The 16,366-nt window shown below is 40.8% G+C and overlaps 1 protein-coding gene across 2 annotated transcripts in view; it reads right to left on the bottom strand.

Moving 5' to 3' along the window:
• slc25a26 (solute carrier family 25 member 26) overlaps positions 1-8,867 on the bottom strand; it is a 31,907-nt gene extending 23,040 nt beyond the window's left edge. For both annotated transcript variants that reach the window (XR_015088225.1, XM_086041688.1), the window contains exons 1-5: positions 8,710-8,867; positions 7,414-7,570; positions 6,436-6,554; positions 1,101-1,205; positions 366-413 (exon numbers count right to left, since the gene is read on the bottom strand). Coding sequence is in view for 1 of the 2 variants with exons in the window: in XM_086041688.1 (XP_085897814.1) it covers positions 366-413; positions 1,101-1,205; positions 6,436-6,554; positions 7,414-7,570; positions 8,710-8,742 (462 nt within the window). In the remaining variant the exon portion in view is untranslated. The remainder of the gene's footprint in view (positions 1-365; positions 414-1,100; positions 1,206-6,435; positions 6,555-7,413; positions 7,571-8,709) is intronic.
• Between the last annotated feature and the right edge of the window lie 7,499 nt (positions 8,868-16,366).

The raw sequence follows: 16,366 nt of genomic DNA, 5'->3' as shown, positions 1-16,366 counted from the left end.
CTCCCCCCACCCCAAACCCCCCACCCCGCTGTCCAGATGGAATTTGCGTGAATAACATCAGTTTAGTGAGGCAGAAAATAAGTACAGGCTCGCACAGCGGAGGGGACTAGATTACGCCCCCTTCTACCTCCAAACCAAAAATATAAAAAATAAAGACTAAAAGACAAGTGTCACCTTCATGTACTTCTTTATGTCTCAGACTTCTACGTTATTTTCTTAGGACTTGTATATACTAAGAAACTGGAGGCGAACTCAACTTAGACAGATTTTACTGTACCATTTTTAGAGCGGAGTCCTTCGAGTGATAAATACTTGCCATCAATGTAAACATACGGAATGACAAAAGCGAAATAAAATAATCTTACCTCTCTGAGAACTGTAGTGCCAAATCCTCTGTACAAGCCTCGAACCCCCTGTTAAATCAGACAGAAAAGCACACAAACATGACGAACAAGACTGCTGGTTGAACAATGGCACTCTGAATGAATCAACAATAACCTTCTTCTACAGGTTACGATTTGGGGATTAAAAACCTTATCACACAATAAACATATAATAAGCCCGCTGCCCAGAGTAGCAAGTAAAAAGGCAGTGAGCACATCAAAATCAATCAAAAAGCCTTGACTACATAGATATTAAAATTTAAAAACAATGATAGTTTTAATTTTCGATCAAGGTATGCAGTACAGTGTTCAAAATATTGGCGAAATGGAATAGCTACTGTATGTGAGCTGACTAAAAAAAAGAAACAATGTGCCTCTACAGTACGGCTGCACAATATACCGATTAAAAATTGCGATATAGCGATATTGGCCTTATCGCAAAGACATGCAATCGTTTTCTTATGGAATTGTATGCATTTTTTTTTCTGAATTTGACATCGCATTATCGAGGGGAATTACAATTAATTAGCTAAGAACACATTGAGCTTGCGTATTTTGCCGCATGAAAAAAATGCACTTCATTCATGAGATGATAAAAATGCAATTTCTTGAGGTAGATGTTAAATATCGCAATAATATCGATATGGTTATAGTCAACATCCATATCGCATATCGTAAGTTTTTCCAATATCGTGCAGCCCTACTGCACATTTGTACCTCTTCCCTGAGCGCAACCACAAACATGTGGTACGTGCTGGATGAGGGAGACGCTTGTGTCCTTTGCTTCACCACCTCAGTGGGCACCCGGATCAGACACGCCACCTACAAGATGGAAGAACAAATTATTGGGGAACTCCTGCGAAATGATCAGGATCGCTATCGGGCACATGCAGAGCAATTCCTCTGAATCGTTGTGTTGGAGGAGGGGAACATCTCAAACATGCTGGATAGTGGCCCTTGAGGACCGGAGTTGCGCACCTGTGGTCTAAAGCAGTGTTTTTCAAACTTTTTTGAGTCAAGGCACATTTATTTCATTTTTAAAATCCCGCGGCACACCAGCAGCTGAAATTGAGAAAAAAAAAAAAAGCTTATTTTAACAAGATAAGTGGTATATTGTTTATAGAAGCATTTTTTAACATTGAAGAACGACGTATATATTATAACGTCTTGAATAGGAATTAAATAAACACAAAGAAAAAAGTATTTTATAAGGTTTCATATTGATACTCAGTGTGAAACATGGGCCTGTTTGGATAAACATGCGTCACTAATTCGCTTGTCTCTAAACAAAGACAATTGGCTACCTGCTGCTGCTGCTGCCACCTGCTGGTATGGAAGAGTACTACGATGTAGTAAAGCCATGATTACGCTGCCAGGCGCTAGACCGCACGGGCACACAAATTACATAATTTCCCACAGCACATCCGACAATATCTCGCGGCACACTGGTCTAAAGGGTCTTTAATACTGTACACATTCATTGTTGATTTACCTTGCAGGACATGGAATTGTTTGTGGATGCATTTTCCCAAGTGTTCCCCAGTCAAAGGAGCACTTACAGGCCAACAGGTGCTTTCCTGCCATATTTTAGCCAGTTAACATGGCAGAACAAACCGCAGACATGGCACCCGAGCAACAGGCAAAGAGGTCGCCAGGCGTACCTTGTCATCCAAACAACACGCGATAAAATCGGGACACCCACGAACGCACTTCACGGCCCAATACATCGACCATATGTGGAACGCAAAGATAGACGTGAATATTCCAGCTTGATCGGTCCTTTCACCCCAAAGGCTGGCAAATCTGCCCACCTGGCGACTGGATTTGCCACTTATCCCGCATCTAGGATGGGACCCCCATTGGTGGGCAGGTCCCCCTGCTGGGGCTCCAGTCAGTCGAACAGATGCCAGACTGCCAGTGTCACTCTCGCCGCTACAGGGAGGGAAGAGTGAGCAAGGAGATGCAATAAAAATGAATTGTCACCCTTTCCACTTGTGCTCCATCTCCTGATTTAGCTTTAAGCCCTAACAAAAGTTTGAGGAGATGGTCCCTTGAGGATATTGCTCTTAAACTCGATGTGGGGGTGAAGGCTATAGCAACAGCTGTTAGAGGACTCAAGTCACAGTCATCCTCAGCCAGACAATAAGGTGACTCGGGAACAAGTCTGTGATTATCGGGAAAAAGTGAGCAGCCGCAAACAAGACTTGAACAGCTGTTGCATGACAAACGGTCTCAAATCCAAATGTAATTCATTCATTGTTTGGGTAATGCGTCTTTGCATACCATCAGGTGAGTTTAACTGGCAGTCTGGCACGTTGACTAATTTCACCATGGATCAATAGCACCACCAAGTGGATAAATATGCACACGCAAGCCCTTTTGATGCCAGCCGCTTTTCATCTTAAAGATCTCATTTACCCTCCTCACTTTGGTCAAGTAAGCATTTATAATACATTGCATGTCATGTTTTTCCGAAAGCAATTCTCCAAAGAATCAAAGCAAAGAGGCTTAATAGAAATAAAGTGTCCATGACAAGTCATTACTGATGAAATTGGACAGGGTGCCTGCAGTTTTCTTCTCCTGTCACTGCAGAGGTGAAGTCAGAAATTGCCAAGGATTACATCAAATAGATTAGGGACACTTTTTATTTGGGAGCTGTTTGGGGGCACTGAGTCAAAGGTAAATGACGCACTTTAGTAAAAAAAAAACATCTTAGATCACTGAAAATGAATGCAAATGAAGGAATAACAATGATGAGCCACAGAAGAAGGTGAGGCTGACAGTTCCCAGACTAGAAATGAGGAAGCAATAGTGTGCTGTGGGACTTTACTGCACTGTGCTAAATTGTCCAATTTCACTTTATTGGTCTGGAAATTATTACTCATTAAAAGGGAAGTCAACCCCCCAAAAATTATTTACAATAATATCTGATTATAATTGTGTTTGAGAGGCAAAATCGATCCGTTTTTATCCATCTCAGGGGGCGGCCATTTTGTCACTGGCTGTCGACTGAAAATGACTTCACAGCTACTCAAGGATCAGGTAAGAATCAATTAGGGCTCAACTGTTTTCTGAAGCTGAGCCGTGATTGGTTGTTAGCTGAGCCTTGAGCAACTGTGATGTCATTTTCAGTTGACAGCAAGTGACAAAATGGCCGCCCCCTGAGATGGATAAAAACAGGTGGATTTTGCTGCTTAATTCATATTCCACAAACACAATATTAATCAGGGGTTTGACTTCCCCACGTGGGGTTTGACTTCCCCACGTGATTAACCAGCGTACTGACTTTTTATTTTTTTTGACATTCTTGTTTGTTGTGCTGTGATATTTTTCTAATGTAAAATGCGCGTTTAAAAAAAAAAAAGGACATTATTTCTTATGGCCTCACTGAGCCTCATACATTAAATCCGTAAAGGATACAAAATTGGTCAAATAAGATGGGAGGATGAGCGGGAAAAAAACAGGTCATGAAGAAAAAGCCAAGGTATGAGGACACCGCATGTCTCCCAACTTTGAAACAACAGCCAATAAATCACAGAGCGCAGCGCTGTGCTCCGAGGCGGCCATGGATTATTTCTCAGTGCCAACTTCAAGTAGCTGCCAGTTTTACCATCGCCGGCTGCACGCTACATTTTCCCGTACGCCCTCCCACAGATGTGAGGTAAGAGAAAGGCTATGTGGCGGGGCGGGGTGGAGGGGCGTGAGGATGCGAGAGAAGGCCGCCGCCTGCCTTTGACAAATGAGCTTTCACACCAGACGTCGGGCGAATGGGAATGAAGATAAATCTGATCTAATGGCTGGATAACAGCCTGCTCCAGCCTGACAGCCACCATCATCTTACACATTCTTTATGGGAGCGTCCCAGCGTCACCAAAACATTGCTGGTTGGCGGGGGCCAATTTCTGTCACTGTTTTAATCCCTCCGAGTGACTTTTTCGGAGAGGACCCGCGCACAAACACACACATACATACATTTTGGTTTGGATGTGAGACCTCCTTTCATTTCAGTCTCTATCGGAATTATTATTACATTTATTGCAAAGAATTGATGAGTAACATCAAAGGATTTTTGCACATGCTTGGACTTGCTGAAGTTAAAAATGATAAGTTGTGTCCAAACTTTTAGTGATCCTGTATAAAAGTATTTCTTGTTTTTTTTTACATGATGATGATGATGATACACTGTATAACGTCAATGTCCTGTCTAAAATGTATGTCCAATTTTGTAAAAAATTTTTTTTTACATTTTCACTTAGGTGTCTGTAATGCAGAAACCCCATTCGCGTAAAAAATGTTCTAAAAATGACGATATGGTACAATAAACTCATGTACCCACTTGTTGCTACCGTATTTATACAACAGACTAAGACATAGCTTCCTGTAACTGTACAGATTTCTCAATAAGTCAATTTGTGAATGAATTCAGATGATCGCCTGAATGAATATTTTAGTATTCATTTGGTGACATTTTCATTTGGTGGTGTGCCATGAGATTTGTTAGACGAAAAATGGTAGCTTTGCCTCAATAAAAATATAAAATAACATTTGGTATTGGTAAAGGAACTGGTTAAATGTACTGTATGCCTCAAAGATAGTTGGTCCTTATATTTACAATATCTTTTCATAGTCATTTCTATAGTAAAAAAAAAAAAAAGGTTCATCTATATTTATCACTAATCAAATGACAAATCACAAAGGGTTTTTTGTGAGTCTGTATTATTACTAAAGTAAAAATTAGTTTTTAATTGTACTAATGTCATACTTCATCTGTCTATTAGTGTATGTTCTGTATTGGGTAGCTTTTTAGCTTGATCAAATCTGTTTGGGTTATAATCAACATGTACTATCATGTAACTGTCAGGACCAATGTGTGTGTAGCCCCCAAGAAGAACAAAAGAATATTTACCGCTACATAATATGTGATTATAATGACATTATAATAACAAAATTTAACTAACACAACGTAAAAAGAGAACACAAAAGCTATTGTAAACCTATACATCAATAATGTTATGAAACTTGAATCAAACACAACTGATCGTTTGCCTCTCACTCAGTTGCTCCACTAACACTTGAATGACTGCTTTCATCACATCCGCACCAGCTCGAGCTCACTGAGCTGCCGCACAGGCGTTCGGTGCAATAACTTTTAAAAGAGACTAATAATGAAGACTCAAGAGACAATAAGTGGCTGGGATTGCATCACGGTGCCAACATTTTGACCTTGGATACAACTAAGCAGTAAGGTAGTCTTTTCGCGGCCAAGCCCGAAGATTACTTCCTTTGAAGAGAACGCATGCAGAAGCCAGACTCTAATGGGATACAGAAACGGCTCTGCTCCACATTGAGGATTTGGATCTTTGATGTGCTCAAATCCAGAACAGCGGGAAATGGGTTAAACCTAGTAACAAACTCAGCCTCACCTTTCACACTTATCTGGATTTAGCCACGAACAAAAAGTTGAAACCAAGTGCAATTTTTTTTCTTCTTCTTTTTTTTATTTTAGGTGATTGTCTGCTCCAGCAGTGATGGCTCTGTTATAATGACAGTTCGGACTGAATTTGCACTAATGCGAGAGTCAAACAGTGTGAGACACCACAGGGACGCAGACCCACAGGGAACAACCACATTTCATATACATGCAAAACTTGGGTAAATTACATCCATCTAAAAGCCATGAATACAGAAAAACCCCGTACTGTGGTATCGCAGGGGGGGCATCCCCTTTTCTGTACCCCCTGTCCCTCTACTTCTGTGCTTTATGCCAATATGAATACCAGTGGCCCACTGAGTATGACTGGGAGAGGATGGGCAGAGGAAATTACACTGCTCCTAGGTTTCAGTCACCTGAGAGTCTGGGAGTCTCGGGAGCTGGCACAGTAAATTAGTCAATGAGGTCTTTTTTACCCAGCAGGGGGAGTAAATACAGGGATGGCCCAGAGAAAGCCGGTTCAACTCACCCAGCTGGACCCGAAGGCCTATTGTCACAATTGCACACCTGCATAGACAAATACAAGAGTGGAGAGACAAAAGGCGGCAGGGTCACACTTACCATTTCACCCAAGGAGGCCGCGAGCATGTGCGTGACTGAAGCCACTGACGGTTCTTTGAGCACTCCGCCAGAACCAAGGAGAGATTTTGCACAGTCATAGGTGACAAAAAAGGCGGCGGCTGAAAACAAGAGCCACACAGACCTTTGAGTCAAATAGTTGACCCCAACACCGTTATTCAATTTGTCTTTGTATGAGCGGAAAAGAAAGAAAATGAGCTGCTGGTCGTGTCAGGCTACATGTTCAGTTAGCTGTATAGCATGAGGAAATACTGTTCAATTGAATTTTTTAAAACTCCTGAAATTAATGATCTATTACTGGTACAGTGGAGCCCTGTATACTCACGATTTGGCACCCATGGATTTGCATATTCACTGTTTTTTTTTCCTTTTCATTCAGACATCTGCATTTTTTTTCCCAATATTTATATATCTTTTTTTTTTTTTTTAATATTTTGGAAGCTTTTAGTTTTTTTCCCCCATTTTCATGGAAACGCATATTGAATGTGTTGAACAGTGTATTTTCTAATAAATTTCCGCTATTCGCAGGCCAGACCAGTCCCTATCCCCCGCAAATAGTGGGGGTCCACTGTATATTCTTTTATTATCTGGCTGATGTATAGAGTGGATTGCTCATTTTTTTCAACCTCCGTGGATCACACGATATTAGACAAACTTTGTCATTGGCTTGGAATGACACACAGCGTGACACAAAGTAAAACTGACACTTGTAAACGAATGACTTAACTCACACATGAGAGCCATGACTTGACTTTATGATACCACAAACTGAAAATGAAATGACATATTTCATTACTACAATCTGCAGGCTGCACAGTCGACTCGACCCGCAGTTATTTAATGAATAGGAAAATAATTCAGCGCATTGTCCAGTTTTAGTATCGGCCCAGGCGCCAGAGTGATCTCTCAACTGTCAACAAAACAATACAGTACTTGCTGCAATCACAACCACTGTCTTACCACTAGGAAAGGAGCCGAGTGCAGCAGATGGGACCCCTGCATAGATGCCCCTGAAGCCCCCGGCCTTGTAGAAGCCTTGCTGGCTCTGCAGTCTGGTCTTAATGGTGTCCAGCGGGAAAAGGGTAAGATCCACACACATCCCAGCACACCCTCCAGCCTGGGTAACATAAACACTGTTAAGGCTACGTTTACGCCATCTTCCAAGCGGCCACAGCAGCTCCATTTCGTAGTGCACTGCGGGATTTTGGCCACTTTTTTCCCCTCCGTATTCACGTCTTGCTAAGTTTCCACATGGTCTGTCATGGTATTTGTTTGTGATGTTGATGCTGTTCATTAGCCATTCTAATCCCTTAGCATGTCTACACTGGGGAACGCCATTATAATTTTATCATTGTGTTTTGTTTTGTTTTAAATAATTTCAAATGTTTGCATTCCTTACATAAGGTTTTAAGTATTCCACACACACATTATTAATTGTTTAGAAACCATTTGTTTATGTAAGTTTAGAATTTGTAGTAGTAGTACATTTTCCCTGGTTCTTCCTCCTCTGATACAGTATTTCTAAAACACAAAAACTAATAAATTTACACATTCCCATCTTAGAACGTGAAAGTTGTAATACAATAACAACTGGAAAATGAACTGTTCTGCTGTGTCTACCTTGCTGTTACACTTGCAGTGCAGGGTCTCAGGCTAAGGAATGTCTTTGTCGTGTTGGCATGAGACTGGATCACGCCCTCAAAATTTTTATCAGCCAAAAGAAAAATGACATTAATTCATAGCCCACTATCATGTTTTGTGTTTGGTGTAAGCATGTAACATAAATGTTTCCAAGACACCTGGGAATTTAACTATGGAGAAAAAAAACCCAACAACAACACAATATGTTCCTCCTTGCTCCTTCAAGTAACATCATCAACATTGGTTAGAACCTTTCAAGAGGAGTTTTTTTTTCCTGATAGGTATTCTTCCATTGATGATTATAACAATACCAAAAAAATGTTTGAAAAATTTAAATACAATCCAATACAATAAAAATTGTTGCAATTTATTACATTTAATATCTATGTCATATATGTGCGATCTTACTGATATCAGTAGCTGCATCAAACCAAATTTAATAGGAATATGCATGGAGAGTACACCGCTGTAAAACAATAATTTCCGTGCTATTTCGGTAACTGCAACTTCCAATCACTCTGCAATAAGACTCGGTTCAATTATGTTATACTGAGCCGGTAAAGGCGTTCAACTGGTTGAATGCTGTCAAAAGTAAAAGTGCAGCGCAGTTCATACCACGAGGGACGCGATGAACTGTCGTCTCTCCATGATCCGCTTTCAATGCGTCCTATCGTCCGCCTCACAAGTCAGCAATTTACGAACATGTGTTCATATTTGACAGGGAACTGAAATCAAAACACGCCCGCCAAGGGCGCCGCCATCTTGACGCAATGACTTCCTTGTTACTTCATGACGTATTAGTCACATGACAACAAACGCAGACAACTACAGGTCAGTCTCCTCGGATACTGTACACTCACTTTATGGAAGTATTATTACGTGTACTGTATTTTGAAACAGACACAATGTCACAATGTTTATGTAAAATTTCGTAAAATACTCACTTTAATTTTCTTTAGATGAGCATTATATTTCAAATCGTAATTTTACCCCAAAAAATTATTAAAAAAAGCACAAAATGTTACAAGCGTATGTTTGCATTCACGCTGAAATGTTAAACATAATACCTGTTAGAAAAGACGTTGCAAAGTTATTATCATACAAGTTATTCGAAAGACTGTTCAAAACTTATGAGGTGGATCCATTTGTTTTTCTTGTTTCTGTATGTTTCTGTACGAGTTGTAGCTTTCACATACCCAAAGGAGGACCTAACTTTCTAATGTATACATTGTCTATGGCTTCAATGAGAGGACAAGTGTGTATTTGGTTGGCCCCTTTGCTAAGCAAGTAACTTGACAAGAAGTAGAGGTCAACTGTGTCCTTGAGCTGCAGGTGGCTTCAGCTCCTTCTTCACGTCAGTGTTAGCAAACTGGCCTAAAAGGATGAATGCTTGTTCTTCTTTTCTCTATTGAAAATGCATACAATGTGAAGATGAGACCTGGACTCCATAGAAAGCTCTGTTCTGACGAAGAGCAAGATGAAGGCATCAGGTTTTGGAATGATTTATCATTAAAAAAAAAACGTGGTTTCATTATATTATTTATATGTCCACAGCTGGGCATTTTAAAATGCATGCTTGGATGCTGATGTATGACAATAGATACAAAACTGAGTCCTTGACCAAATAATGAATTTAACAATGTGCTTTTATGACCTACTTTAGCTCACATTTCTTGCAAGTCCATATATTCTTCTTCCTCATACATTTATGACACTGTTGCGTGACCGCGTACTAGTGAATGTGTTCTTTTCCACTGACATCCCGACTCGGTTATTTATGCGCTACTGTCACCCAGGCAGTGTCTCCTATTAGGGAAGAGCAGGCAAGGGGCTGCCACCTCCTTATTCAGCCCGGACCCAATGATGTCTGGGCTGAGTGCACCCAGTTTGAAGCTCTGTGCCCATCATCCATCTTGTTGAAGCGGGTCTCGGAGGGATCCCTCCGAATGTGAGCCTCAGCTGGATTTGGACTTGGATGCTGCTTCATTCTCCTGATGTAAAATAAGCCTTAGGAAGGCTAGACAGCATCACTTACAATCTCCTTCTCACCCTTTCGTGTTCTTTCGAAAGCACTGAGTGGGACATGGGTGATGTGTGGACTAGTTTCTTTGCAATCTTGATTATGACGCTAGGCAATTTTCTTTAGAATATTTTGTGTTTTTAGAAATTAAATACAGAGCATAAGATTAGATTAATTTGATATGGTCACGATTACCCTAAACAAATATTTACTTATATAGCTAATAGGGATGTCACAATATTGGCAATATCGTGATATCGCAATATTAAAATTGCCATGATATATCATCGTTGTCATTTCACGATATTAATAGCAGATTACAATTTTAGCAAACTTGCATCATCATGCTGGTCAGTCAAGACTTCAAGTCATGTTTCTATCATCTTTCATCAACTTTATTGGTCTGTTCAAAGAGAGGGAATAAAACTTTGGACCTGTATTCCAAATGCCAATTTGAAGGGAACTCTTGTTGTGTATCTTACAGGAAAATGAACCAAACCAAATTTAAACTCCATAACTGCAATGTATACTGTAAGAGTCACAAGAACAAAGCCTGTCCGTTTGAGAGTACTTCCAAACTATTCAAATTTTGTTTCATCTGTCCACAGTAACATGCAGGGTAGGTAGTCTTTTGCAAACTTTAAACCAGTAGCAATGGGTTTTTTTTGTCAATTATGATTTATTATAAATCCACCCTGCACTGGGAATGTTTATGGATGTGCCCCAAAAAACATGAAAACATATAACTGTCTGTGTGGCATCATGCTTATTGTTGTGTTGCAATCAGATCACGCTTCTAAAGGGTTCACATACTTTTAAACTTCCAGTTGTAGCTCCAAAAATTAAATTCAAAGGCTGCCTGCATGAGAGAAGGTGTGTTCCATCACCCCTGTGTAAGGTTAATAAGAAGCACCCAAAGTCTATGCAGATTTGCTGGGAGCACCATTGATCTCGACCCAGTCGGAGTACCATCTCCGAGATAAAAAGGAGTGAACGAGAGGGAAACTAACTCACTGTCAGCCACAAGTCAGCAAAGGGCAAATCTAGCCCGCAGGCCGTCTTTGAAAAACTGAAGGGCAAAGCATGGTGGATTAAGCCGCACAAGGTGGGGAGGGAGAAAACCAAGCAGCCATAACCCAAGTGTTATTGTGGTAACACAGAGCACACGAGTTGACAGTTTGCCCCCCCCCCCCTTTATTTCTTTTTATTGGCAAGCATGGCAATGTCTGTGAGGATAAGCTATTGAGTCAAACGTTTATATGACTTGAACAGGTGAGAGTGCATCCAGTGGTCTTTTATACTGCAGGAAAAAGAAAAATATTGAGATGCTTTCTCCTTCCACCAGCCCTTGTTATAGAGGAAGCAGATAACAGTCATTTGTGGATCACGCTGAAACCAAATAAAATTTGAGTTGTCTAGCAGACACAGCAATGCTACTCTGCATACTTTTTGCCTTTGAGCCTGCAGAACACCATGATAGACAACATAGAGTAAGACTTGAAAAGGGAGATAAAAATTGCCAAAATACCATGATGTAATAAATTTTGTGCAAACGGGGCCGTCATGGCTGCCGGGAAAATAGTGTATAAGCTTATAGCAATAGAACAAGCCCTTCTTTCTCCTTGATTCGCTCGTCTCTACACCCGTGGGTGTGGAACTGAAGAAATGCCTGTGAATTATATATTAAAATTAGATAGCTGAGTTGTCTTTTTAGACAACCTTGTGGATCAGTGATTTATTTATTTTTTCTTCGTTTAAATATACCGTCAAGCACCATCTGTAATGGCAATTACGTGTGAGTTGAGAGAAGCACACATCTTGAATCTGACACAGTGATATTATTCATGAGACAGTGTGGCCGAGCAGTGCGGCCAACTTGGGTGGGACAAAACTGCCGCTCATTAGACAGCCTAACATTTGCATCATTAGGCCACCACGACAGCAGGAGCAGGCAGAGATGCAACTAGGCGCCTTTCAAATAAATCTTTGTTTTTGCTCTTAGGATGATGGGCTACAAGGGTCTGTGACAGGGAGGCAGACCAGAAGGCAGCGGCGAGAGGATTCTCAAAAGCAAGAGAGGAAGGTGACAGTGAGAAAGGAGAAAGGGAAAAGAGGCAAGGGGGGGGGGGGTAAAGGAGAAGATAAAGGTTAGAAAGAAAGATGAGAATAAAAGAACATTCATTATAAATTCACTGAATCGACAAGCTGTCAGGCTGCGGTGCCGTCCGTGGAGCGCACAAACTTGTGCTGCACAACAACTGTGCCACTCAAAACTTGGATTGTTCACCTTAGGTGGCATTTCCTCATTGCATGCCACAGTATATGAACGACCCATAAAAACCTGGCTAAAATCCTGTCATAACCTCGTCTTCCGATTCTTTTTTTCGCTTCCCCCTCAGCCAGTTCAACACTGCTGGGCCATCATTGAAATATGAGTTGCCCGTAGCATATTGATCCTTTGCTGGGAAGATGGATTGATCACAGACAAGACAAAGCAATCGTGACACATTCTTGTCATGCTGCAGAAGCGGCGCCGATGGCTTCGATGCTTCTTATTGATTCCTGAGATGAATCCAGCCATGATGCAAACACTTGGGTTTGGTGCTCTGTGCTATTGCGTTTTCACATCAACCAGGTGAGCTGAGGGAAGACCCGTCACCCACAACTTTGTCTTCACATCCATCTATTCTCTGTAGCGCCTATCCTCATTCTGGTCACGAGTGTGCTGGAGCCGACACCGGCTGACTTTGACGGGCGAGAGGCGGGTTCCATCCTGTATTGGTCGAACAGCCAATCGCAGACCTTTGTCTAGCCTTCAACTGGCTGGGAAGTGTGTAACAAGCCCCATGTCGAAACTGCATTCATATTTTTTTTAGAATCGAGCAACCCTACTTTGGAGGGACGGAGTGGATTTGTGTTTTCGCTCATGTGAGAGTGTAGTGCCTAGCTAATTGTTTGTTGCACCTGTTTCGTCAACAATACCTAAAAAACTAACTGACACAGAAAATGCAGTCAGATTTGCTACTGTAGTTATTGCAGCATACACGAGGAGTCCGCTAACCTCTTTTCTGTGTTTGGTCATGTGATGTGTATTTTATTTGTCAAATTTACGATACTTAAATGAACAAAAAACAAAAACAATAATATTTTGACTTCACCCAAGCACTGATAAAACAAACATTGAAAGAGATCAGTACAAAAGAGCTACAGTGTGCAAGAAACTGGACTGCTTAGCTCAATAATCTTACAAAATACAATACAAAGATGTAATTCTTACTCACCAGATTATGTAGTTGTGGCCAGTTAGAGCAAGAGCAAAAAACATTACAATGCACTTTATGAGATCTGCCAAACTATTCATGCAAATAAGCACAAGTGTTTGTCTTTAAAATCAATGATTTTACAGTCAATCAATCAGACCACACAGACAATTAAATTCCCTTAAAAAACGCCATCATCTCTACATAAATCAGACTTTATATTCATAAAAAAAGCATATATAGAAAAAAGATGCAAAACTAAAATAAAATATTGCCATGTTCATAGTGAGAAAGGGGCACAAAAGTCAAAGCAACACCGTCTGTGGTGCACCATGTGTCATTTTTGTTACGAGGTCAGCGAACAAGTACTTTCATCTCTGTTGCTTGCCAGCCATTCTTTTCTGCAGATGGATCAATAATACTGGTTCCCCGTTTCTCTCAAAATGAGAACTCTTAAGTGGGTCTTGTGACAAAAAAGGATTTAGAGGGGGGATTGATTTACGCCATGCACGTTTAATAGAAAAGCGGGAGCAGGGCAGAATTCCCATGTACTGTATGTGTGTTTTGGAGCATGCATGTCCATTGATGAACCAACCCCTTGGAGGCATCTCGCCCAACCTCCTTTGCGGTTCAATGAAGACCGAGGAGCTCCATCACAGTAAAATATGCACAAACATGCTCGACAATCCTGTCCTATCTGGTCAGAACGTGGCGTCTGATAGAAATATGGATCTGTGCTCCTATGGTCTGTGGCACAGTGACATTTGATTTCATGAGCTGATATGATGGCCCCAATCCAACGTCTGTGTGACACATTGACACTTTGTGGCGCTTTTAGTCACAGGAGAACTCTTGACAAATTCTGAGCATGTAAGTGAGAAATGCTTTAACACTGCTGGGAATACATTGCTGATGAGACTGACCACAGCAGGGCAAAAGAACACTCTCATGTTCACCTTTGGTTGGAATCAGAAAACTTTTTGAGTGTGAGCCAAAATGTGATAGTGATCAGCTCGAGACAATGAATATGATTCTGGAACATAAATGTTACATCTGATTGTCCTCTGCTTGCGAATGATGACCTTTCAAATAGCAAAGAGTGAGCACTGAGGGAGAAGCTAACCTTTAAAATTTAAATAACATCTGGATAACGAAGGCAGTGCTGCTGCAGTGTCGCAGTGCCCTCTAGTGGTGAATGTGTACACCACACCGTTTGTCTCGCGTACCCTGAACCTTTTTTTTTTTGGTCATAGCATGAGTACCTCCTCACTCATACGCGATGATTTTCCAAAAGAAAGGCGAAACACAACCGATTACATGAAAATAATTTTATTTCGTTTCTTTCATTTGAACATTTAATTCTTAGGCATGAATAAGAGCTAAAGAATAAACCTACTTTTGTTATACATAACTCTGATAACATTTAACACAAAAAACTGGAGATCCTTTAAATAAACACGCCTTTAAAGTTGAAATATGAAGAAGAACACATTGAACATGTATATTCAAAACCCATTATAGCAGTGTTACTTTCTTTTCATCAGCCATCTTATCTTTAATGAGACACTTTAGTTGACACTTGGCTGTTGTGATTTTGGGGCAGCTGTGCCACAGGTTATTGAGCTGGAAAGTACATTATTAAATGTTTCCACCTAACCCTCCTGCAATGTGCTCGTGTACCCCAACGCTGGTTGGGAAACACTGCTATAGAGGACTGCAGTTATCTTACTTAAATTATAGTGTGGAAGATTTTCCGTTTGATAACCAACTTGTTCATTGAGCTGAATGTGAATGAGACAGCCTTTTAAAGTCAGAATGTACAACTCCATTAGCCCTGCATGCATAATTGATGTAGTTCACATTTATCAGTTGTCAAGTCATACATACAGTCATGTTCTTTTTCAGCATGTGAAACTGTTTCCATCAAGCAACTCGCCAGAAGAATTTCTTTTGGGACAAGCATATTTGATTGTGTGATAATAACCAATTAATGTGCTAATTTCACAATTCATCTCTCCAATAATTGCTGCCATCAATATCAACTGAAATGAGACAGTGTTGCCCCCATTTGCAGAAACATGGCTAGGGATTTTGTTAGTGCCTTGCATGGTTATGATTACTACAGGACGACAACAAATAGAAAACAAAAAGCACAATGCAGCGTTTCGTGAAATAAATTGCACAACACAGAACCTCGCTCAACACACTCATAATACAAGCAGGGTTGTGTTTAAGTTAAAAGGTTTTGCTCAGCTCAATTTACTAGATAAAACAAAATAGACTTTGCCTACGGCGGCACGGTGGTCGACTGGTTAGCACGTCCGTCTCACAGTTCAGAGGTTGTGAGTTCGATCCCGGCCCCGGCCTCCCTGTGTGGAGTTTGCATGTTCTCCACGTGCCTGCATGGGTTTTCTCCGGGTACTCCCACATTCCCAAAACATGCTTGGTAGTTTAATTGGACACCTCTAAGGTGTGATTGTGAGTGCGGATGTTTGTTTCTCTCTGTGTGCCCTGCGATTGGCTGGCAACCAATTCAGGGTGTCCCCCATCCACTGCCCAAAGACAACTGGGATAGGCTCCTTGTGAGGATAAGCGGTATAGAAAAGGGATGGATGGACTTTGCCTAACATTAGTCTCAAGGATAGATAGCAGTTAGGATGATGAGAGTCAGCTGCCATTCCGATATCAAAGAACCCTTCCTTTTGATACATGTAAGATAATGAATTGATGGATGTATTTTTATTACAACACCACTCCAGCAATCGACTGATATCCAGTGTAAGTTAATTATTTTATAAATCTGTATTATTTAAGATTACGTAACTAAAATGCGAACAGTGAACATGGACATTACACTATTGTGTACACACATTACAGTCGTGTCTTTATACAATTGTAGTATCGTAAAGTCATGCAATAGTTCAGTCACTTTCACAATTTCATACATATCTGAGAAATATGAACACAATTTATTTTATTTTGCTGTCTGCTA

This window comes from Filicampus tigris, chromosome 9 (assembly GCF_054856515.1).
Source record: "Filicampus tigris isolate MCC_2025a chromosome 9, RoL_Ftig_1.0, whole genome shotgun sequence".
Lineage (NCBI taxonomy): Eukaryota > Metazoa > Chordata > Actinopteri > Syngnathiformes > Syngnathidae > Filicampus > Filicampus tigris.
This window is presented reverse-complemented; position numbering and strand designations above follow the sequence as displayed.